Source organism: Pleurodeles waltl, chromosome 12, assembly GCF_031143425.1.
Source record: "Pleurodeles waltl isolate 20211129_DDA chromosome 12, aPleWal1.hap1.20221129, whole genome shotgun sequence".
Lineage (NCBI taxonomy): Eukaryota > Metazoa > Chordata > Amphibia > Caudata > Salamandridae > Pleurodeles > Pleurodeles waltl.
This window is the reverse complement of record NC_090451.1, coordinates 588,627,666-588,653,057: the sequence shown is the minus strand read 5'-3', so window position 1 is coordinate 588,653,057 and position 25,392 is coordinate 588,627,666. Positions and strand designations below refer to the sequence as shown.

Genomic DNA, 25,392 nt, shown 5'->3' with positions numbered 1-25,392 from the left:
TCATTTCACTCTATGATGCTCTACTCCATTCTGTTCCACGCTATGCCACTCTAGGCCTCTCTACTCCACTTTACACCACTACAATCTATGCCAGTCTACATTTTCCCACTCCACTCTATGACATTCTACACCACTCCACTCTACGCCACTCTACTCCACTTTACGATACTCCATTCCACTTCACTTAAGGCGACTCTACTTCACTCTACAACACTCCACTCTAAGACACCTCACTGTGTCATTCCACCTTATGCCCTTCTATGTCACGCCACATTAGGCCACTCTATGATACTTCATTGTACGACACTGCACCACTCCACTCTACAACACTCCACTCCACTCCATAATACTTTAAGCCACTCTAGAACACTTTATGCCACTCCACTACACAACTCTTTATTCTACTCTATGATACCCCAATGTATGCCACTCCACACTATGTACTCTGATACCCCACACTGTGCCACTCCACTCTGACATTCCACTCCACAATACTGTACATCCACTCCAATCTACTCCACTCACACACTGCATTCTGCAACACGATGCCACTCTGCACCACTCCACGCCACTCTGCACCACTCCACTCTAAGCCACTCCACTCTACAATACTCCATGCACTCTACTCTATGCCCATATATGACACTCCATTCTATGGCACGCTATACCACTCTGCAACACTCTATGCCACTCCACTCTACTATACTCCATGCCACTTTACATTACTCTACGACACTCTATGCTAAGCCACTTCAATCTATGACACATTGGGGGTTATTCTAACTTTGGAGGAGGTGTTAATCCGTCCCAAAAGTGACGGAAAAGTGACGGATTTACCACCAGCCGTATTACGAGTCCATTATATCCTATGGAACTCGTAATACGGCTGGTGGTATATCCGTCACTTTACCGTCACTTTTGGGACGGATTAACACTCCTCCAAAGTTAGAATAAACCCCATTATCTATAAGCTACGCCACTCCAGTCTATGCCACTCTATGCCACTTTAGTCCTTTCTCAGTCACTTTACTCAACTCTGCGACACTCTACTTTATGCCCTCCACTCTATATAACTCCACTGTATGACACTCCACTCCACTTCACTCAATGCTGCTCCACTGTACTCTACTCCATGCAACTATGTACCACTCCACCCTGCACCACTCCATGGCATTTAGCTATACACCACTCTACTCCACCCTACGCCAATTCACTCTATACCCCTCCATTCTAAGACACTGCACTCTACAACTCTCTGTGACCTTTCTCTCTCTGCCACTCCATGCCACTCTGCAACACTCTATGCCCCTCCACGCTGTCATTCCACTCTATATCACTCTACTCCACTCTATGTACTGTACAACACTCCATGCCAATCTATCACACTTCATGACACCTTAGGCCACTCCACTCCATGACTATTTACTCTACCCTATGCTTATCCACTCTACAACACTTTAGTCCCACCTCTCTATGCCTCTCCATCGTATGCCCCTCCACTCTACACCCCTCCACTCAACACCCCTCCAATCTCTGCCCCTTCAGCCTATGCCTCTTCACTTTATGACACACTACAGAACTCTACGCCATCCAGCGTCACTCCACTCTACTCTACTTCACTCCAATCTACGCCACTCCACTCTACAACTCTCTATGCTACTGCACTCTACGTCACGTATGACACTCCACTCCGTGATACTCTGTGGTACTATACAACACTCTGTTCCACTCCACTCTGCTACACTAAATGTCACTCTACTACACTCTATGCTATGCCACTCCACTCTATAACACTTTACTCCAATCTACGCCCCTCCAATCCATGCCCCTCCATTCTGCGCCACTCTACACTACTCCACGCCAGTGTATGCGTCTTCACTCTGCCAGTCTACATTACTCTATGGCAGTCCACTCTGTCACTCTACTCCACTGAGCAACACTTTACTCCACTATATGACACATTACTCCACCCTAAACAGCTTACTCCACTTTATGACACTTTACTCCACTCTGAGACACTCATTTTACGACACTCCACTATGTCCTACTCCACTCTGTAACACTCTATGATACTCTACTCAACTGTATGGCATGACACTCCATGACACCCAGCTCTACAACACTTCCCTCTTGTCTTTGCCAAAGTAATCTACTCTGCTCCTCTCTAAGCCACCCTACTCTACTCCACTCTGTCACTTTACTCCACTCTATGCCTCTCTATTCCACTCTACTTCACTCTACACCTCTTTGCTCCACACCACTCTAATTGAATCCACACTACTCTACTCTATTCTACTCCACTCTATGCCACCATACACCACTCTATGCCAAGCCACTCTATTCCACTCCACTCTACTCCATAGCACTCTACTCTGCTCCATACCACGCCACTCTACTCCACTCTACAACACTCAGCTGTATTTCACAACACTCCACGCAACTCCATGACACTCCACTCTGCGACTCTCCATGACACTCCTCTTCACTCTGCGCCACTAAACAATCCTCCACTCTATGGCACTCCACAACACTCTGTGCTACTCCACTCTGTGCCAGCCTACTCCACTCTGCACAACTCTACGACACTCCACAGCACGCTCTTTTAAACAATTAACTTTTAGCCATGCTGAACAGCAGCCACGCTAGTGTACAACATGGCTCAAACACATTGGCAAAGCCAATAGCTCTTGCATAGATAAACCCTACTTGCTTTGCCAATGCTTGTTAATCTGTATTTCTGGAGTGTGGCTTACAGGCTTAGTCACTTTTAATGTTCTGCTGCTGTGTGCTTAATTCACCCTTGGTCTATATCATATTGTTGTGAAGTTATGTGCAGCACTGAAGTAATATATCTGGGCTGGGTGTATGTATGTCTGGGAAGGGTGCAGTACAGGGATAGTGCAGTGTTGAGCAGTGCGTGCATGTTATATTCATGTGCTGGATGCACATGTGACTATAAGTGGTAGAGTACCTGAAGAATGTAGTGCTTTCCAGTGCGTGCATGATAAATTTGTGTGCTGTGTGTGCCTGTGAGTGGTGCATTACATGAAGGGTACAGCGCATGAATGTTAATTACATATGCTAGATGTCTACCTGCCTATGGGTGGTACAGTACATAAATGATACAGTGCTGGGGAGTATGTGCATGTTATATGCACTTGCTGAATGTATGTATGCGTGTGAGTGATATAGTACATGGAGGAGACAGTACTGTACAGGGTGAAAGGATGTGGCATAACAGCCTGGTCTGCCGACTTTAGAGCTGGGGGACCAGGTTCAAGTCTCAGCGTTCAATCAATATCCTGTGATTGTGGGCAAATCACTTAGGCGGTCATTCCAACCGCGGCGGGCGGCGGTCGCCGCCCGCCATGCGGTTACCGCCGAATGACCGCTCCCGCGGCGGCCATGCCGGCTTTCCCGCTGGGCCGGCGGGCGACCGCCAGAAGGCCGCCCGCCGGCCCAGCGGGAAAGCCCCTTCAACAATGAAGCCGGCTCCGAATGGAGCCGGCGGAGTTGAAGGGGTGCGACGGGTGCAGTTGCATCCGTCGCAATTTTCAGTGTCTGCCAAGCAGACACTGAAAATCTCAATGGGGCTCTGTTAGGGGGGTAAGGGGGTCGGAATCCCCATGGCGGCGTTGCAAGGATGTAGGTGGAGGATTCCCTGGGGCAGCGGGAAACCGGCGGGAAACCGACGGTTCCCCTTTTCTGACCGCGGCTTTACCGCCGCGGTCAGAATGGCCCCTGAAGCACCGCCAGCCTGTTGGCAGTGCTTCCTCCGTCCCCTGCCCTGGCGGTCCATGACCGCCAGGGTAGGAATCACCCCCTTAATCTCCCAGTGCCTACTATTCACCGTCTTGAGACCCTCACAGGTAATCAGGGATTTATTATTACAGTGCATGTATGCTGTATAAATGTTCCGGATATATGTATACCTGTGAATGGTACAATACATGGAGGGCCCTGGGTTCCATTCTGGGAGACCCAGACCTGCATGGTGAAACATGGAGCGGAGGTGGAAAGATCCCCCAGACAGATTTGTATATTGTTCCATTTCTGTAAGCTGGGTGGTACACATACTGAGGAGGGGTGGACCAGGCCTCCCCTGTACACTTCAAAGGGTGTTCTTGATTCAGTGAGCGGTCAGAAGGAAGGGGCCTGGGCACATCCCAGGAAGGAGATGGGGCTTATAAGAGCCTCATAAAGAGTAGGCCTGGGGACCCTGGACCAACCCTTTGAATCACATATCACTGTGGCTGATGTCCAGTTGTCAACTCTTGTCACTCCCATGGCCTATGTTATGGGACTGTCAGCTTCGGAGACACACCTGCTATGACAGACTGCTTTTCAAGAGGAAGAGGGAGCAGAGGAGTGGGCACTTCAGTCTACGAAGCTGGCTCTGTATATACTATATCAAAGTGAGATATAGTGTGCAGAGTCCAGGGGTTCCGCAGAGGCTTGACAGAGGCTAAAGTAGATAATGCCAATGCTCTCTTTTGTGGTAGTGTGGTCGAGCAGTTAGACTTATCAGAGGATAATGCAAAGCATTTGTTGTGCACACACAGACAATAGAAGAAGCACACACTCAGTGACTTCACTCCAGACCAATGGTTTTTATATAGCAACAATATATTTTCTTAATTTATTTTTAGAACCACAAGATTCAAGTTGCAGGTAAGTACCTTAAACGTTTAATATTTCACACAGGTATCAACAGTACTTTGTTTGAAATAGGTAAGTAATACAGTTTTTTTATTATTGGCAATAATCTGTCTTAAAAATGGACACAGTACAATTTTCAGAAACAGTTCCTGAGGGTAAGAAATGTTAGATCGTTTTCCAGGTAAGTCCAACACTTACAGTTTCAGTCTCTGGGTTTTAGGAAGTCCACCGGTTGGTGTTCAAGTTAACCCGAAACACCCACTACCAGCAACACGGGCCAGGCCGGGTGCAGAGGTCAAAGTTGAGCAAATTTACTGTGGGCTCCTAAGGAGACAGGGGATACTCTGAATCAGGCCTGCCTGCAGGTAAGCACCTGCGGCTTGGAGGGCAGACCAGGACGGATTAGAAGAGCACTGAAGGGGCCACAAGTAGGCACCAAACACACACCCTCAGCGGCAAAGGGGCGGCCGGGTTCAGGGTGCAAATGGGACATTGGGTTTTCAATGCTGGTCTCTGAGGAGACCCTGGGGGTCACTCAGAGGCTGCAGGTGAGGTCCAGGGGGGTGTTTCGGGCACACCACTGGTCGGGCAGGGACGAGGGCCTCCTGCTGAACGTAGAGGCACCAAGGGTTGGATTCTCCAAGGCCTCTGGGGGCCGCGGATGCAGTGTGTCTTTAGGCGTTGGATATCTTCGTCCGAAGCTTCGGGGTCAGGGGATCAGCGGGATTTCCTTTGCAGGCATCGTTGTGAAGGGGTGGAGAGGTCAACCCAGGGTGGGCATTTTCTTGCCATCGCCTGGGCACCCTCTCTTGCTGGGTGGACCACCTGGACACGGGCCGTGCACAGGGGTCCAGACTCACGCATCCGGAGACAGAGCCGCTGTCCGCGGGAGTTCTTGGTCCTTTTGGGTGCAGAGGGCAGTCCTCTGGAGTTGGGCAGAGGTCGCTGGTCCTGCTGGACTCGTTGCTGGTCTTTGCAGGTACTTGGAAGCAGGAGAAGGCAGGTAGGGCTGGGGCCAAAGCAGTTGTTGTCTTCCTTTTTCTCTGCTGGGGGTTTCAGCTAAGCAGTCATTCTTCTTGTCAGGTTGCCAGGTATCTGGTGAGCTGCTTTCAGGGAGGCCCTTAAATCCTAGATTTAGGGGCGTTTTAGGGGTCAGAGGGCAGTAGGGGCACCCTCCTTGTGTCCCCTCCCGGTGGGGGTCACCAGGAGCACTAATGACTGCCACCATTCTGCCCCACTGGAGAGGTGAGGACACCATGAGAGTACTGTTACTGATGCAAGGACCCCAGAACAGGTTCATGTTAGCCACCCCATCAGGAACCTAACAAATAGTTACTCCTCAGAAGGATCAGCATAAAGCCTCCTGTCCCTTCAAGTGCTACACCCACTGAGTTCAGCTGCCTAGGCTGCATGCGGCCACCTTACCTGAAGTTGGCTGCAGCTGCTGCAAATGCCTACAGACTGGGCGCACTTAGGAATGCTGAATGCTTCACACCTCCTGGAGGGGGTAAAGCTAGTTTCAGGTAGATGTGGATAGCAAACTGTGCTCAGCCCGTAGAGTTCACAGAGTTTTTGGCACTCCACGCTCTGCATCAACAGCGGAGTTTGCCAAAACTGCATCATCCGCTAAGTAGCGGAGTTTGCCGGTGTCCAGAAAAAGAGACCATTAACTGTGGCTTAGTGGTAATTCTATTGCTATTTGTTAATGACTTACTGACCTGCTCCTCCAGCTTTTACTCGCTAATCACTACTGAAGACTTGAAGAATCGCCAAAGCGTAGTACGTTGCTTTTTTCTCGGGGTATATTGAAATAACAGCTCATGGGGCCCAAAGCTTCTCAGTAGAAAAAAGGCAATGGGGGTGGGCTCCACATTATCCATAATGGCTACCTTTAACCAGCCCCATCCTAAAACGTGAACTGTGTGCCTTGAATGGACTGTGACATCAATAGGGTGAGCTGCGTGCCGAGTATGCATTGTGACATCAGAAGCGTGAACTGTGTGCCTAATATGCATTATGACATCAGCAGCTTATTACGTTAATTATGGGCCTGGCGGAACTTCACGGAATCCCTCTGAGTTTTTTGTAACTCTACCGAATTCTGCGGAGTGCAACTCTGTGCTTCACCCCCACCCCTTGTTTCAGGTCTGTCAGCCCCGTGGAAACTTGCTTCTAGAAATGCTGTGGAGCTAGTACTCTGACTTTATCTGAGAGTCAAAGTGGACTCTTGAGGCTCAGACTATTAGTAGGGCATATCCTGGATTTTGTCAATATAACCACTATCACGAACGCGAGGAGAGAGTGGGCCAAGGAACCGTGAAAGAAACACTAGAACCCTGACTTCAAGGGAAATTGTGTTATTGTTTGTGAATGTCATATTTTTCCTTTGTGTGGGTAGAGGTAGAAAGAAAATATTTCTTTTTTTTCATAAAAGTGATCATTTGGCTGGACAATGATTTATTGCTGCTACTGTGCACATCTGGGGTTGTGAGCTTGTGCTCACTACCCTGTATCCAGACTTGCCCCCCAAAGGGAGCATTGCACTGCTTGGACCACGCAACCCTGCAAGTCATATGCAGAAGTGGTACTTGGCCCAGTTACTCAGAATCTGTTGTGAATAGAGTCCCAGGAAATCAGAAGTAAAAGTCCTCAACCTCCACAGTTGAGCCCGGAAGCCCCTGCATGCCCTGTGATCTACCGAAAGGAGTTCTGATGCAAGTAATTGTCACACAAATGATGAAAAACACTTAAATGTTGTGTAATTCTGTGTATAAACTGGGCATACATAGAAAGAGGAAATAACAAGGAGAAATGAAGACATTTCTCCTCTTTACATCTCTGTAGGGAAGACGTACTATTTTGATGCATTCCCAGGTTTACCATGCTTATATGGGATTGCATCAGAATCAATGGGTGCATGCATGGGATTGCTCCATCCATAGAAATCCTTCCCAATTCAGAGGAAAACAAGGCAACAATATGCTACCTTGTATTACTCTGAATGTACTAAGCCATACAAAACCACACCATATGGCTTTGCATGGCCTAGGACATCTCACTTAAGTCCTTACATTGCCTTGTGTCTCCTTATGTGACGCAAGCGCAATGCAATGGCTTAGTAAATCTGGCCCATAACTTCTATTGCATCACTCTCATGGAAAAGCTAAGTAGGTTATGCAAGCACACAGAAAATATCTGTGAGGTATTGGTGTGATCTGCTTTTAGAGTACTTGCGGTAAAAATGTAGGGAAAATATGCACTCATAAATTGGCCCCTGAAATACCCACACACCAGGGTTTTAGTAAACCTGTGTGAAACATCTAAGCAAGTTATACACTTGCACATAAAGGTGGTCATTCTGACCTCGGCGGTAAAAGGCGCCTACCGCCGGTCAGAAATCCTCCATAATCCCGCCGCGGTCGCGGAAACCCGCCACGGTCATTCTGACCCGCAGAAGGCAAACCTCCGAAAATCCGACCGCCACAACAGACCGCCAGACCAGCGGTCGGCGGAAAGGTGGAGGTGACCAAACCTCCACCGCCACGCCAACAGAAATACGCCCATGCCATTACGACCCACGAATCCACGCGGCGGTCATTCAAACGCGGTATTCCATTGGCGGGACACACCGGCGCGGTCAGAATACACACAAACGAACAAAACTCACCCACATTGGACGATTTGAATCCCACACACCTGATACACATACACACACCACTCCCACACACACAATACAATATAAAACACCCACCCACATCACCCACAAACCCCTACGCTTAAAAATTTGTAAAGAAGACAAGAGCGAGACACCAGCATCCAAAACATAACAGCCACAGCCACTCAACACCATCACCCACACACTATCCACACACAAAACAACACACACCACCACACTCAACTCACTTAAATACACATACTCCACCCCACACATCATACACACCACCCCATGGCACCCCAAAGACAACCCCGCTTCACAGACGAAGAACTCAGGGTTATGGTGGAGGAAATCGTTCGTGTAGAGCCCCAGCTGTTCGGCACACAGATACAATACACCAGCATTGCCCGGAGGACGGAGCTATGGCAGAGGATTGTCGACAGGGTGAACGCAGTGGGACAGCACCCCAGAAATCGGGAAGACATCAGGAAGCGATGGAACGACCTACGGGGGAAGGTGCGTTCCATGGTATCCAGGCACAACATCGCCGTGCAGAAGACTGGCGGAGGACCCCCACCTCAACCCCCACAATTCGCTTCATGGGAGGAGGAAGTCTTGAACATCCTGCATCCTGACGGCCTCGCAGGAGTCGGCGGAGGAATGGATACTGGTAAGTTGAAGCTTCAATACTGCTTCCCCCCCACCTGCATGCCAAATCAGACCCCAACCCTCACCCCCATCCTCGAACCCCACCCTCACCCCCACCCCCATCCTCACCCCCACCCTCACCCCCACCACCATCCTCACCCCCACCACCATCCTCACCCCCACCCCCAGCACACCTATTCCCCGCCAATGTCTCACCATCACAACCCACACATCCCAAAACCTAGGCCTGCATGCGTCCACTAAGCATGGACACCCATCACCAAAGCATGCCCAATGCATATACACATCCCCCCCACAAGCCACCCTCACAAAAGCACCCACACACGAATGCCAGCACTTGGGGACACGGGAACCCACAGATACACCCATATGCCACACATTGAAACTATAACCATACCTCTATACCCCTGCAGGACCCGACCGTCAACACACCGCGGCGGAGGGGCCAGAATTATCCACACCCCCCACCCAAGAGGCCGTCAGCGATGACAGCAGCTCTGTCGATCTGGACACCGATGACCAGCCCGGACCATCGGGGACCTCTGGACAGTCGGTTCCCCTCACACAGGCACAGGCCACTATAGACCCTAACCCCTCTGGGAACACCAGCACAGCTCCCACCCAGCGGGCCCATGCCTCTGTCTCCAGGGCGCGTCAATCTGCGGTGTGTCTACCACTACAGGGCACCCAGGATAACCCACCACCCCAACAACAACAGGGACCTGGGGGCAGTGGTAGTGGGCACACCGGCCAGGGGGCAGAGGCCCAGGGAAACAGGGCAACTCGGCGGGCAGCTGTGCGACAGGGGGGGGAGGAGAGGCCCAGGGAACCCACTCTCCACGAGGTCCTCACCACCATCATGGGAGCATACAACCGCTCCCAGGAGACGATGGCGACGGTACTGGCCCGGTTCCAGGAGATCCAGGTGCTGCAGGAGGAACACTATCGGGGGTACAGGGAGGACATCAGAGCCATCAACACCACCCTGGTTACCATGGTAGGGCTGCTGCAGGACCTCGTAAACAGCAGGGCGGACACTGAACAACACCCAAGGGCCCCTGCCACTAGCCTGGACCAAGAACAGCCATCCACCTCCGCCGGCGCTAGTGGACAGGAGGCCCCCGCACAGCAGCAGCCCACCAGACCCCCACCTCCTGCAGGAGAAGAACCACCCCGCAAGAGGGCCCTGAGATCTCGCAAGACAGAGTAGGATGTCAAGACCCCCGCCAGCAATGGATACCACCTGATGTCATCCCACTGTCCCACATTGTCACCCTGTCCATCCTCGAACTGCCCATGCTCCATCTCTCCACAGGCCTCTGGACAATGCACCTGTGTGACTGTTACTCTGGACTCTGCCATGGACATTCCTTCACCATAGCCCCCACCCACTTGAAACCACCCATCCCATTTTGAGCACTTCAATAAACACCTATTTTGCACCAAAATATCAGGAGTCTGGCTGTGATTTCAATAGATTGTAATTGACATGACAGTGCAAATATGTCCTTGTACATGGTGAAGTCAACAAACAGCTGCCACAAAGCTGTAGTCCATGGGGAAACGAAGCACAGGACTCGTAGTGGGGACCCCAGATCTGAAATAGGGAGGGAAAAGCCAAAACTCAGTCATCATACACTGGGGCAAATAGACAGGCAGCAGAGATGCTGCAGAGTAGTTAACATTTACTAAATTATCTTTGAAATGTTACCTGTGTCCTATTGGAAGTACTGTTCAATGATTCTGTCCCTGTTGTCTGTTTCAGCCCCGTCGTCTTCCTCCTCGTCACTCTCCTCAGGTTCCACCGCTGCCACAACACCACCGTCTCGACCATCCTCCTGCAGGAAAGGCACCTGGCGGCGCAAAGCCAGGTTGTGAAGCATGCAGCAGGCCACGATGATATGACACACCTTCTTAGGTGAGTACATTAGGGATCCACCTGTCATATGCAGGCAGCGAAACCTGGCCTTTAGGAGGCCAAAGGTGCGTTCGATCACCCTCCTAGTACGCCCATGGGCCTCATTGTACCGTTCCTCTGCCCTGGTCCGGGGATTCCTTACTGGGGTCAGTAGCCACGACAGGTTGGGGTACCCAGAGTCCCCCACTAGCCATACACGGTGTCTCTGTAGCTGTTCCATCACGTAAGGGATGCTGCTATTCCTTAGGATGTAGGCGTCATGCACTGACCCTGGGAATTTGGCATTTACATGCGAGATGTACTGGTCAGCCAAACACACCACCTGGATGTTCATTGAATGGTAACTTTTTCTGTTCCTGTACACCTGCTCCCTGTCTCTTGGGGGAACCAAAGCCACATGGGTCCCATCAATGGCACCAATTACGTTGGGAATATGTCCAAGGGCGTAGAAATCACCCTTCACTGTAGCCAATTCGCCCACCTCAGGGAAAATGATGTAGTTCCTCACGGATTTCATCAGGGCAGACAACACTCTGGATAACACCTTTGAAAACATGGGCTGAGACATCCCGGAAGCAATTCCCACGGTTGTCTGAAATGACCCACTTGCCAAGAAATGTAGTACTGACATGACCTGCACCAGAGGGGGAATCCCTGTGGGTTGGCGGATGGGGGACATCAGGTCGGGCTCCAGCTGGGCACACAGTTCATGGATAGTGGCACGGTTAAGACGGTAGGTCAGGATAATGTGGCGTTCTTCCATTGTCGACAGGTCCACCAGCGGTCGGTACACGGGAGGATTCATCCGTCTCCTCGCCCAACCCAGCGGACGGTGCCTAGGAAGGACAACATGGAGCACACAGTCAGGCAACCCACAGGTACGTACTCACAGCTAGCACAGTATACGATTCTCTATGCAGTGAATGGCGTGTCTGAGTGGCTATGCAAGGCCTAGGCCTGTGTGACGCAGTTGAAATTGAGCCATGTGGGCCCTGGAAATGGCGGCTGCCTGACCTGTGAAGTGTGACAATGGGATGTGAGGTCAATGCGCTGGCGTGGCACACCGCGGCGGGCGGCGGGCGAAGACCGCGGCGCGAAGCCGCATTGGTTAACATTGAAGCCTATGGGTTTCAGGAGCCAATGGCGAAGGGCGCCGGCGGTGGCGGGACGCACCGCCGCGGTACGCACCGCCGCGGACGTGACCGCCATTTTCTATCTACTTATCCACTTGCGACTTGAACTTTCACAGGAGAGGACCTATACTGCAAGTGTTGCTGTGACCTCGGTCTGGAAGGGACAATGGCTGCTGCGACTGGGGAAAGGGCCCCTGCCTTCACTGGAGAGGAGTTGGAGAAACTTGTGGATGGGGTCCTCCCCCAGTATGCGCTACTCTACGGTCCTCCAGACCAACAAGTGAGTTTAATTCTATCTGGATTTGGGGCCACTGGCTGGCTTGGGGGCCTGGCGGGGATGGGGGGCATGTTGGGCCTGGCGGGGGGCCTGGCGGGGATGGGGGGCATGTTGGGCATGGCGGGGGGCCTGGCGGGGGGCCTGGCGGGGATGGGGGGCATGTTGGGCATGGCGGGGTGCCTGGCGGGGGGCCTGGCGGGGATGGGGGGCATGTTGGGCATGGCGGGGGGCCTGGCGGGGGGCCTGGCGGGGATGGGGGGCATGTTGGGCATGGCGGGGGGCCTGGCGGGGATGGGGGGCATGTTGGGCCTGGCGGGGGGCCTGGCGGGGGGCCTGGCGGGGATGGGGGGCATGTTGGGCATGGCGGGGGGCCTGGCGGGGGGCCTGGCGGGGATGGGGGGCATGTTGGGCATGGCGGGGGGCCTGGCGGGGATGGGGGGCATGTTGGGCCTGGCGGGGGGCCTGGCGGGGATGGGGGGCATGTTGGGCATGGCGGGGGGCCTGGCGGGGGGCCTGGCGGGGATGGGGGGCGTTGGGCCACTGGAAAGGAAAATGCTGAGTAACTTGAACGTGGTATTTCTCCCTCCCTGTACGTGTCACATAGGTCCGCGCCCATGAGAAGATCGGGATTTGGCGTGCCATCGCCAAGGAAGTCCGGGCCCTGGGGGTCCACCATCGACGGGGCACCCACTGCCGCAAGAGGTGGGAGGACATCCGCCGCGGGACCAAGAAGACCGCCGAGTCTCTGCTGGGGATGGCCTCCCAACGTAGGCGGGGTGCCTGCCGTCAACTGAGCCCCCTGATGTTCCGGATCCTGGCGGTGGCCTACCCTGAATTGGATGGGCGCGTGAGGGCAGCACAGCAGACACAAGGGGGTGAGTACAAGCATTATCTACTCTGTTGTCGCGCAGTGGAGGTGTCTGGGTGGGGGAGGAGGGCTGGGGGTCCCCCTAGGCCAGGACGATATCTGTAGGCTGGGCACCCCCGTAAGCCCCTGTGTCCCCAGCCACCACCCTCAGTAGTTTGTCAGTACAGCCATCCCTGGGCCGTGTCATCCATGGGTGCAGTTGTCAACTCTAGGCGTGTAGGGCATGTTCCACGGAATGCGTAGCGGACCCCAAGTGCGCAACTTAGTGCAGGGGGCATCTGTGTCTGTCATGTCCGCTAACTGTACCGGAGATCCATGTAATCAATATCCCTTTATTTCTCTCTCCCCCCCCCTTTTTGTTTGTCTTTCTGTGCTTGTGTGCATCAGCATCATCAGGCGGAGGAGAAGTGGCATCGGGGCAGGAGGGAGCTGCATCTCACATGGCCCAGGAGGGCCATGCCACAGAGTCAGACTGGACCAGTGAGACGGAGGGCGAGGGGAGCTCCACGACGGGGACGACTGGACCCTGCAGCGACACGGACACGTCCTCGGAAGGGGGCTCCCTTGCGGGGGTGGCACCATCCGTGCCCCCCGCCATTACAGGTACAGCCGCCACCCAGCGCACCATCTCCGCCCTCCCAGCAGCCCCTCAGCGTTCGCCCCGTGCCCGCTCTGCCAGGAAGCCGGGCATCTCCTTCGCCCCAGGCACCTCAGGCCCTGCCCCTGTTACCCCCGCTGCCCTCAGTGAGGAGGTCATTGACCTCCTCCGAACGCTCATTGTTGGGCAGACTACCCTTTTGAATGCCATCCAGGGGGTGGAGAGGGAGGTTCATCGCAGCAATGCGTACCTGGAGGGCATTCATTCGGGTCAGGCTGCCCATCAGCGATCGTTCCAGGCTCTGGCCTCAGCACTGACGGCAGCCATTGTCCCTGTCTCCTGCCTGCCTCTACTAACTCCCTCCTCCCAGTCTCCTGTTCCTCTGCCTGTCCCACCCACACCATCAGACCAGCCTGCACACACCTCAACACCCAAGAGAAGCTCATCCAAACATAAGCACCACAGATCACGCAGACATTCACACACGCAACATTCCGATGCAGACATGCCAACAGTCACTACCACCTCTGTGACCCCCACCTCCTCGTCTCCCTCCTCCCTCCCTGTGACGTCTACACTCACACCTCCATTCACCTCACCATCAGCCAGTGTTTCCATCACCAGCACACCCTCCACTCCAGTCCGCACACGTGCAGTCACCACCCCCACTGCCATTTACACGTCCCCTGTGTCCTCTCCCACTGTGTCTGTCACCCCCTCTTCCACACCACACAAACGCAGCCACCCACCCACCCAACAGCCATCCACCTCACGACAGCCTATCCCTCCTGCACCTGCACCCAAAGACAGCAAACGTGACTCACCTACAACCACATCCTCTCCCTCCACTCCCATTCCCACTGTACCTACCACTCTCCATTGTCCCAAGAAGCTCTTCCTCGCCACTACTAACTTCTTTCCTGACCCTGAGCCCCCCCTCCTTCTCGTCGGGGTAAGAAGAGCACCTCAGCCACCACCAGCCCTGCAGCCCCCTTGACAAGGGTGCAGGGGTATTGGAGCCCGCCAGCCCGCATGTCTGGATCTTCGCCCAGCAGCAAGGGGACAGCCAGCCCACCCCCTGGGAAGAGGAGCAGAAGGCGGAAGGGGCGCCGCAGGAGCCCGCCTTCTACATCCCCCCCGGACACCACCCAGAGACAGTCACCAGCCACAGCTCCAAAGGGAGGAAAGGGCCACAGGCCGACGACTAAGGAGGGCAAGGGCAGCAAGTTGGAGAGGTCAGGCAGCAGGCCTGCTGCCCAGGAGGAGCCCACAACCCCCATAGCCGCTGCCCCGGGAGGAACCGGCACAGCTGCCCCGGGAGAGCCCACCAGCCCCATAGCCGCTGCCCAGGGAGGACCCAGCCCAGCTGGCCAGGAGGGCCCCACCACCCACAGCCCAGGTGGGCAGTGAAGGAGCACCATCCCCGCTGCCCAGGAGGGCACCACCAGGCATTTAGCAGTTGGCCATAGACCGTCCGCCGTCTCAAGAACCGCTGAACTGGGCCCTTCAAGGCAAGAACCGCTGAACTGGGCCCCGCCGTCTCAAGAACCGCTGAACTGGGCCCTTCAAGGCAAGAACCGCTGAACTGGGCCCCGCCGTCTCAAGAACCGCTGAACTGGGCCCCGCCGTCTCAAGAACCGCTGAACTGGGCCCTTCAAGGCAAGAACCGCTGAACTGGGCCCTTCAAGGCAAGAACCGCTGAACTGGGCCCCGCCGTCTCAAGAACCGCTGAACTGGGCCCTTCAAGGCAAGAACCGCTGAACTGGGCCCCGCCGTCTCAAGAACCGCTGAACTGGGCCCCGCCGTCTCAAGAACCGCTGAACTGGGCCCTTCAAGGCAAGAACCGCTGAACTGGGCCCTTCAAGGCAAGAACCGCTGAACTGGGCCCCGCCGTCTCAAGAACCGCTGAACTGGGCCCTTCAAGGCAAGAACCGCTGAACTGGGCCCCGCCGTCTCAAGAACCGCTGAACTGGGCCCCGCCGTCTCAAGAACCGCTGAACTGGGCCCTTCAAGGCAAGAACCGCTGAACTGGGCCCTTCAAGGCAAGAACCGCTGAACTGGGCCCCGCCGTCTCAAGAACCGCTGAACTGGGCCCCGCCGTCTCAAGAACCGCTGAACTGGGCCCTTCAAGGCAAGAACCGCTGAACTGGGCCCTTCAAGGCAAGAACCGCTGAACTGGGCCCCGCCGTCTCAAGAACCGCTGAACTGGGCCCTTCAAGGCAAGAACCGCTGAACTGGGCCCCGCCGTCTCAAGAACCGCTGAACTGGGCCCCGCCGTCTCAAGAACCGCTGAACTGGGCCCTTCAAGGCAAGAACCGCTGAACTGGGCCCTTCAAGGCAAGAACCGCTGAACTGGGCCCCGCCGTCTCAAGAACCGCTGAACTGGGCCCCGCCGTCTCAAGAACCGCTGAACTGGGCCCTTCAAGGCAAGAACCGCTGAACTGGGCCCTTCAAGGCAAGAACCGCTGAACTGGGCCCCGCCGTCTCAAGAACCGCTGAACTGGGCCCTTCAAGGCAAGAACCGCTGAACTGGGCCCCGCCGTCTCAAGAACCGCTGAACTGGGCCCCGCCGTCTCAAGAACCGCTGAACTGGGCCCTTCAAGGCAAGAACCGCTGAACTGGGCCCTTCAAGGCAAGAACCGCTGAACTGGGCCCCGCCGTCTCAAGAACCGCTGAACTGGGCCCTTCAGGGCAAGAACCGCTGGCCCTTTGGCAGACGTGGCAGGGCAGGATCTATCTCGGGCAGGGCTGCAGGATGTCCTCTGGCCAACTTGCCTCCTCCAGTGGCAGTGGGGTCTGTTATGGACTATATGGACTGTGGCTTTGCTCTCCCCAGGATGGCCCAGTAGCAGGCCACCCACTGTATGGACTGTATGGACTGTGGCTTTGCTCTCCCCAGGATGGCCCAGTGGGCAGGCCACCCACTGTATGGACTGTATGGACTGTGGCTTTGCTCTCCCCAGGATGGCCCAGTGGGCAGGCCACCCACTGTATGGACTGTTTGGACTGTGGCTTTGCTCTCCCCAGGATGGCCCAGTGGGCAGGCCACCCACTGTATGGACTGTATGGACTGTGGCTTTGCTCTCCCCAGGATGGCCCAGTGGGCAGGCCACCCACTGTATGGACTGTATGGACTGTGGCTTTGCTCTCCCCAGGATGGCCCAGTGGGCAGGCCACCCACTGTATGGACTGTATGGACTGTGGCTTTGCTCTCCCCAGGATGGCCCAGTGGGCAGGCCACCCACTGTATGGACTGTATGGACTGTGGCTTTGCTCTCCCCAGGACGGCCCAGTGGGCAGGCCACCCACTGTATGGACTGTATGGACTGTGGCTTTGCTCTCCCCAGGACGGCCCAGTGGGCAGGCCACCCACTGTATGGACTGTATGGACTGTGGCTTTGCTCTCCCCAGGATGGCCCAGTGGGCAGGCCACCCACTGTATGGACTGTTTGGACTGTGGCTTTGCTCTCCCCAGGATGGCCCAGTGGTCATGGAGTCCCCTCGTGGATCTGGCGTCGTGTACTCAAGTGGCTGAGGTGCCCCCCCTTCCCTTCCCCCTGAGGTGCCTGTCCTATTTTCTTTCTGATGCCCCTGCAGTGTTCTCTCCGTGGAGTTCTTGTCGTGGGACTGGGCCTTGCCCCTTTGCACAGGACCCCTGTGATCCACGGACAGTGGTTGGACTACATTTAGTAGCTGTATATATTTTGTACATAGTTTATTTATTTTTTGGGATTAATGGCGTACATATTTAAATATATCTGCCCGTTTATGATCTCTTCTTTTGGTCTTTGCATTATTTCGGAGGGGGGTGGTTTGTGGGTTGTGACAGTGATCTGTGGGAATGCATTGATGTGTGTGTTGTAGTGGGTGTGGGTGGGTGGGTGTGTGCCGGTAATCTTTTCCCTCCCCTGTGTCGTAGGTGCAGTACTCACCGATGTCTTCCGCGCCGCCGGGCGTGCTCCTGGTATATGAGGAGGAATAGGAGTGCGGGGATGACCTGTAACTCTGGCTCCATACTGCCGGAATCTCGCGTGGAGTGCGTAGAGGTGAGCGTTTTCCCGTTCGTAGTCTGTTTCCGCTGTGTTCTTATCGGCGGTGCTCCCGCCCCGGAAAAGGTGGCAGATTGGTGGGTCGTAATAGGGTGGGCGGTACTTTGTCTGCCGCCGGGCTGTTGGCGGGAACCGCCGCGCTGTTTGTTTGTACCGCTGTGGCGGTCGGAGTGTTAAGTTGGCGGGCTGTGTTGGCGGTTCCCGCCAGGGTCAGAATTGCATATTTTAGACCGCCGGCCTGTTGGCGGCTTGGCCGCCGCTTTATCACCGACCGCCAGGGTCAGAATGAGGGCCAAAGTTCTTACAATTATCAACAGCAAGTAACATTTGCAAAGGAAAACTATGAGAGTGATTAGGTGTTATTAAAGCATGTTGGTGGAAGTGTGGCAAGTTTTTATGAATCATTAGACCAGACCTTTTTCTCTTTGTCAATGAGATTGCAGTCTACTGACACCTTGAATGTTGGGTTACACTTTTACATGAACCTTAGGTTATTAAGCTAACATTCTTTGAGTGTGTTGAGGGTGTGGATATGCAATGAGGGTGTAGCTCTTGTATGATAGTAGGGCGAGATTTAGAGTACTGGGAGTATTGGGATCCATGTGGGATCACAGCTGATTTAGCATGGCATAAGAAGGATGGTGAATACAGTGTCACCAGACAGTGAAAGTGTAATGATTGCCTTCTTGTAACTGGAGGGTGAAGATCCAGTCGCCAAAGTGAGTGAGGGTAGACAGAAGACTATCCTTAGAAATGCAGTGAGGATGACAGCCATTCTCCCAGCGGTGAGGAGACATCACCAGCAGTCTTCACTTTCTGTCGAAGGAGCTGCCGGTCTGGCTAGATCCTAAAAGCCTGCCTGCGTTTTGAGAGAAGGAAGGCGTGTGTCTGGTCCTGCAGGAGGAGGGGCTGTCCAGAAGGTGAAGCCCAGCGTGTTCTTTCCATGAGGTACAACCAGAGGGAGCAGGTAATAAAAAAGGAGAGAAGCCAGAAGCAAATTGTGTTGGGAAGCTTCTCCCAGTTTCATCAAGCAGTCCTTGCCATCAACTGCGCTGAGACTTTGAAGTGTAAAGTTATCACCATGATGTTGGGTATTTTGCCATGTGCCCCAAGAGAATAGTGTGGCTGTTGCCATAGGCGGAATTAGAGATTCCTCGCTGATGCTGAAGCCCTGATTAGTCCAAAGGCCACAACTGCTATGATGCCCAATTGCTGTCTAGCGGCCTAAAGGCTGCACCTGCTCTATCGAAGCTCATGTTTGCACCCTGCAGGGAGGCCGTTACTGGTAAGCTGAGGGCCATCAAGTGTGTTTCCCTGCTGATTCTGCCCAGTAGCCAGTTTCTGAATGAGGTCTCTGCTGTGGCCCCCAGAAGTACAAGGGATGCCACTGCAGTAGTGGAAACAACAAGCAAACCACCCTCACCATCAAACGGGAACTACACTAACAGTGACACAGGTAATAGTGGATCCTAATTGTGAGTGGAATAAGAGACTGAGAGGACAGAAGAATTCTGTCACCAATACATACAACATTTATTGGGTGGACTTGGATGGGTTAAAGTTAATTGAACTGATTTGTGCATCTAGACATTAAGGTACTTCTGTTTGAACTGCACTTGTGCCTAATCCATGCCATTACGCATGTTTTACACCACAGGCTGTACACATTAGGAAACTCAGATAGTGGGGAGAGAACACCAAAGAGGTGTAACACCTCATTGAAAATTGCAAGTAGAATTACAACCATAATTGTGCTGTGTAGCATTTATTTTGCTTTGAGATTAAAGTACTTTCTTTTACCTAAAATACAATAATATAACTGGATAATGTGTTATTGTGGTTATTGGTTGACTGTTGATTTCTGAGCTCTTGTCCCCTGTGCTATCTCGCCCAGAAGCTGTTGGCTGCTCTCCCTCGCTAACGTCAGAATCACGTATGATGATAGTGTAATTGGCCTAGTTTGCAGATTCTTTGCAGAATGGACAACAGGACATTAGTGGTTAAAACCCTTAAAACAATGGTTGGGACCGTGTTGCCCCTGTTTGCCCAGTGGGCCTCCAAATGGGGGTTGACAGGTAATCGTGGTTGCAGATACGAATAACGCTTTCTTTTCTCTTTTTGCCATTTAAGCTACTGGAAGTCTACTGACACGATTTTCAGACCTTCATCTTCGTAGACTGACTGAACATTACCGACCACGACTGGAAGCTGCCTTTGAAGGGCTGGTCCATGCAGTTGGATTTCACTTATTTGCCAAGAAGGTCATTACTTCTCATGAGTATGAGGTAAGATTCACAGGGGTGCTTTCAGAGTATATGCTTTTCAGGGTGCTGTCACACCAGTCCAGTGAAAGAGTTGTCTCAGAATAAGTCCAAATCAAATAAAAAAAGAAAGTTTATATTATACCTCGGCAAAATTAATAGTTAACAATTTATCCATTGAAAAATTGGTATGCTTTTCACTTGTTACTTTCTGCCTCTCTTTACATAAGTAAAATACTTTTCTACAGTTCACTATAATGCAAATATATTGTAATCCTGAACCCACAGCTGATAACTAAAGTGAGTCGATTTTCCCTAAAATATTAAGGGATATAGGGCCAGATGTAGCAAAGCTTTTTACCCATTCTGTGTCTATGGGAAAATGTGTTAGTACATATGGCCCATAGTCATTAGTACATGGATTGGGTCACTCCTATTACTCATCTCTGATTATGTTGAAAGACTACCATTAGCAACAAGTAATATTCACTACATATCCTTCATTGTCACTGTTTAGGCAAACTTCTAATTGTTGGGACAGAAATGTCCACTACATTGTGCCATGCATGACCCCTGCCCTAAGTGCCCACGCTGCATAGATATCTGGACCCCTGGTAATAATTCTTGATTATGAATGGACATGAATCACGTTTGTGCGCCCTGGCCTAGGCATATTGATAGGTAATTTGGTTTTGATGGACTATGAGGGGCTCACCAAAGTGCTACCCTTGTGATGGCAGAGGGCTGCTGCCTTTACCTGGCACTGAGTGACAGGAGCACTGTGGCAGCATAGCCATTTGGTGTTTCATATTGATCAGTAGTGTTAACAGACCTTTTTACTTGTATTGTGGAAGTGGTGCCTACTGGTCCATTCAGGTAAAGTTCTGAGGCTTCGCACTTAATTCACCCTTGACGTGAATGTATGGTGTGTAGCGCAAGAGAGCACTTGATGCTTACATGTACAAACTGGGATGCATGCGTGCATGTGTAAGGTACATAACATGGAAGTCAATGGGGTCTATGGGTTCCGTTTTAGTAAGAAGAACCTGGAGAGGCTAGGCCAGCTGAGGGTCGCAATCCCCAGACAGCAAATGTGTATTGCTGACATTCTTGAGGGATGGGCAGAAAGCACACACTGAAGAAAGGGGAGCAGAGCATCCTATTAACAAATCAAAGGTCTCTTTGATTTCAGGAAGAGTTACTGGTGCTTTGCCAGGGAGATATTAGGACTAATAAGGTTGACAATGTGGATCCGGGAATCTTGAAATGGTGGAAGACTTACTACTTTGCACCTTTATGAAGCATATTTCAGGGGAGGCTGACAGCCAGGTGAGATTCCCGGTTACTCCGTTTGCCTGTGTTGTTGGTCAGTCAGAGCCCTTCCTGCTGTGACAGACTGTCCTTTTCATGTAGGTCAGTGCAGAGAAGAGTGAGCACTTCAAAGGATATGACAACCATGACTCGAATTTCAAAGGTTCAGACACTAAGGGCCTGATTACGACCGTGACAGAGGGGATTACTCTGTCCCAAATGTGACAGATATCTCATCCGCCGTATTACAAGCTCCATTATATCCTATGGAACTTGAACATGGCGGATGGGATATCCGTCACATTTAGGATGGAGTAATCCCCTCGGCCAAGGTCGTAATCTGGCCCTTAATTACATTATTGCCTGGAGTTAAACTATAAAGATGGGAGCATGCAATCCCCCAGTTGAGTAACAGCACTTTTCATCTTGAGAAAAAAGACCACCAAGACTCCTGGCTGGTGGAACCAAGACTAAGGACCACCGTCTGCTAGTTTCCCTACTGGATGAGGGGCCATCAGTCAGAAAGTCAAGACCACTTTCCCTTGACCTGGAGCACCAGCCTTCTGCTTGCATGGTAAAATCAGTGGACAGGTGAGTGCCTAGAAGGAGTGAAGCACAATGGGGATCCTTGTAAGTGAATCACAGTGAATGACGTGTGAGACGCCCGGTCCTGTCAGTACCACTGTAGTAGTGTGGGCTGCCTGCCAGGTCTTGCTAACACCAGCAACCATTGGTCACTAGGAAGAAAATCACTGAAGTATGGGTCATCACTGATGTAGGCGGCAATGTTGTAGACCCCTGTGTCACCCAGGAGGGGGACAGGGGTGTGGAATTTCATTAAATATCTACTTGTGATTGGGGCAGGTTGCGTCATAAAGCTACTTGTCCCATAGAACAGTCTACTGGTCTCTTTGGTGCCATGTAGTGCACCATTATGGCAGAAATCTTATTATATTAGAGCTCTGATACTAACCACTATGCCAGGGCTTGTACTATAGTAGGGCTTCCATACTAGCAATTTCTTTATTTTGTCACCTTTCCGCAGATCTACATACTGGGGCAGGAGGTAGCGGTAAGCAATAGTTCCAAGGTTAGAATGCCCTTTTTAGCCTTTGCAAACCTATTAAGTTACATGTTTTAAGGGGTTTCACCAGCTCTTCTCTAATAATTTCCTATGTGTGAAAGGTTGGAGATTTACTCCTGGCAAGAGTTAGAAGTAAAACTTCTTCCAGGGTTGGGAAAAAAGTGGTTAAAGGGAAAATGAACTCGGAAACACTCAAAAGATTTTCGCATGAGCAAATCTACTCCTGCATATTTGCTTGTGCTAAAATACAGTTCACAAATATTTTCTAGGACTATGAATTCCTTGTCTACATTCGTGAATTCTTGTGAATTCATGAAATATGCAAATCTGCACTAATGCATTGACACATCCCATGGGTGCACTTTTGTGACTTTCTGTAAGAATTGGGCCCCTAGTTAGGTCTGGAGTTAACCAAGGCCTTTTATTTTATTAAAATTCTATCTCTCTCCATCCATCTATCGCCTGGCTTTACTGGGACTGATCGTACTTGCAGAACTCGCTCCTACTCAGCACCTGGATACACTCACACAAGAGAAGTTCCACGCTCTACAAATCCATGTTATATTACATTATACTGATGGCAATTTGCTCTTTCACAAGGAGTATATCGGCACACAAAGTAGTTTTGTTCAGTGCCAGGAACCACTGTGGCAGTGTGTGCTTTTTGTGACCAAAAATATTTTTGTTTTTTCTAACATTTGTTACAATGGTGAGGGCCCAGCAGATCCTACAACAATGAAGTTTTACAAAAGCTATGTCAAAACAAGACACACATTGACAAAGCCAAAAGACTGACCACCAATGTCGGACCAATTGGCTTTGCAAACACTTGTTTAGATTCATGTTTCCCTTAATCTTGTTGAAACTGATTATACTGACTTTCCATTATGTATATTTTTTGGAAATACTAGCACGCAGAAGCACATTTTACTAAATGATGCTTCAAAGAAATAGTACCTAAAATTTCACAGTAGTTTAACAAAACGTTTTTGTTCTTAGTTGTATTTTTTGTGAACATTTTATTTTGTAAAAAAAATCCTCAGTCTTACATTCAAACTTCTGCAAATATTTACTTTTAATTAGAGAGCATTCTGGGGGCATTATACATAGCCTCATATTATACATTTTACAAACGTGTACACTTTTTTTGCTGAAACTACTGTCAGTAGTGCAGTCCGAGCTTTCAATATTTATTTAGGGACGCTCACCCTAATAATAAAGGCTTTGCATTAATGAATCGTAAACACAAATTTGAACAACATTAACATACGGACACAAATATTACCTTAGCTGCAGACAATTCCTTTCCCTGCTCTGTAATGTAGTACTATCAATTGGCAGCCAAAGGGTTTGTGCTGCAGGGGTTGGGCCTACATGTCACAAGGACAAACAAACCCTCAGGGAAACCAGGTGGAACACTTCCTAATCACTGTAGGAGCTGGGTGAAGAGATACAACACCAACTTGAACCGTCCTGAGAAATAGGACATGTTAGAATTGGGGTCTTTGGTTGACAGTCAGGTTACCCCCTGTTCAACAAGGACCCTCACTCTAGTCAGGGTAAAAGAGAATCAGCCTCCGCTTACCCCCTTGGTAGCTTGGCAGAGCAGTAGGCTTAACTTCAGAGTGCTAGGTGTAAAGTATTTGTACCAACACACACAGTAACTTCATGAAAACACTACAAAATGAAACAACACAGGTTAAGACAAAATAGAAAATATTTATCTAAACAAAACAAGACCAAAACTACAAAAATCCACCATACACAAGTCAAGTTATCAATTAAAAAGCAAAAAGAGTCTTTCTGTAGTTTAAAACACACGCTAACACTGTTAGCATGAAAATGTACCTTGGGTGCATCAAAAATAACCCCGCACAGGTGAGTGTGCGTCAAAAAGGGATTGCGATGTGTCGATTCCACTCATGAGCGGGACCTTGCGTCGTTTCTCCTATCGTCGGGTCAGGCGCGTTGTTTCTTTTCTCTGCAGGAGGGCGATGCGTCAATCCGGTCAGCACTCTCTGGTCTGGGCAAACCTTGCGTTGTTTTTACACACCCAGCAGTGCTTGCGTCGGAAATCCAGCCGCACGATGATCTGAAAACCACGCAGTTCGGGTTGCGATCTCCCAGCCTCCGTCAGCGATGCTGCGTGTCGTTTCTCCAGCTCCGTGCATCGATTCTTCGGTCGTGTTTCCGGCGAGCATCGATTTTCAGCTGCGGAGCTGGCGGTGCGCCATTTCTTCAGCCGCAGATCGGAGTCGTGTCAATCTTTTCCCCGCACAGAGCTCTGTGCGTGGATTTCCTCCTCTTAGGCTGCCAGCTTCTCCTTTCAGGGTCCCAGGAACTTGATGGGCAACACAGGGCAGAGTAGGAGTCTCTCCAGAGACTGCAAGTGATGGCAGAGAGAAGTCTTTGCTGTCCCTGAGACTTCAAACAACAGGAGGAAAGCTCTAAATAAAGCCCTTGGAGAGTTCTTCTCAAGCTGGAAGGCACACAAAGTCCAGTCTTTGTCCTCTTACTCTGGCAGAAGCAGCAACTGCAGGATAGCTCCACAAAGCACAGTCAAAAGCAGGGCGGCTCTTCTTCCTCAGCTCTTCAGCTCTTCTCCAGGCAGAGGTTCCTCTTGGTTTCCAGAAGTGTTCTAAAGTCTGTGGTTTTGGGTGCCCTGCTTATACCCAATTTCTCCTTTGAAGTAGGCCTACTTCAAAGTAAAGTCTCTCTTGAATGTGAAATCCTGCCTTGCCCAGGCCAGGCCCCAGCCACTCACCAGGGAGTTGGAGACTACATTGTGTGAGGACAGGCACAGCCCTTTCAGGTGTAAGTGACCACTCCTCCCCTCCCCCTAGCACAGATGGCTCATCAGGAAATGCAGACTACACCCCAGCTCCCTTTGTGCCACTGTCTAGTGTGAGG

General features: G+C 51.7%; 1 protein-coding gene across 2 annotated transcripts in view; it reads left to right on the top strand.

Moving 5' to 3' along the window:
• The window catches only part of LOC138268268 (NACHT, LRR and PYD domains-containing protein 3-like), a 735,713-nt gene that overhangs the window by 93,926 nt on the left and 616,395 nt on the right, over nt 1-25,392 (top strand). For both annotated transcript variants that reach the window (XM_069217756.1, XM_069217755.1), the window contains exon 2: nt 19,957-20,111. In XM_069217756.1, the coding sequence (XP_069073857.1) occupies nt 19,957-20,111 (155 nt within the window). The remainder of the gene's footprint in view (nt 1-19,956; nt 20,112-25,392) is intronic.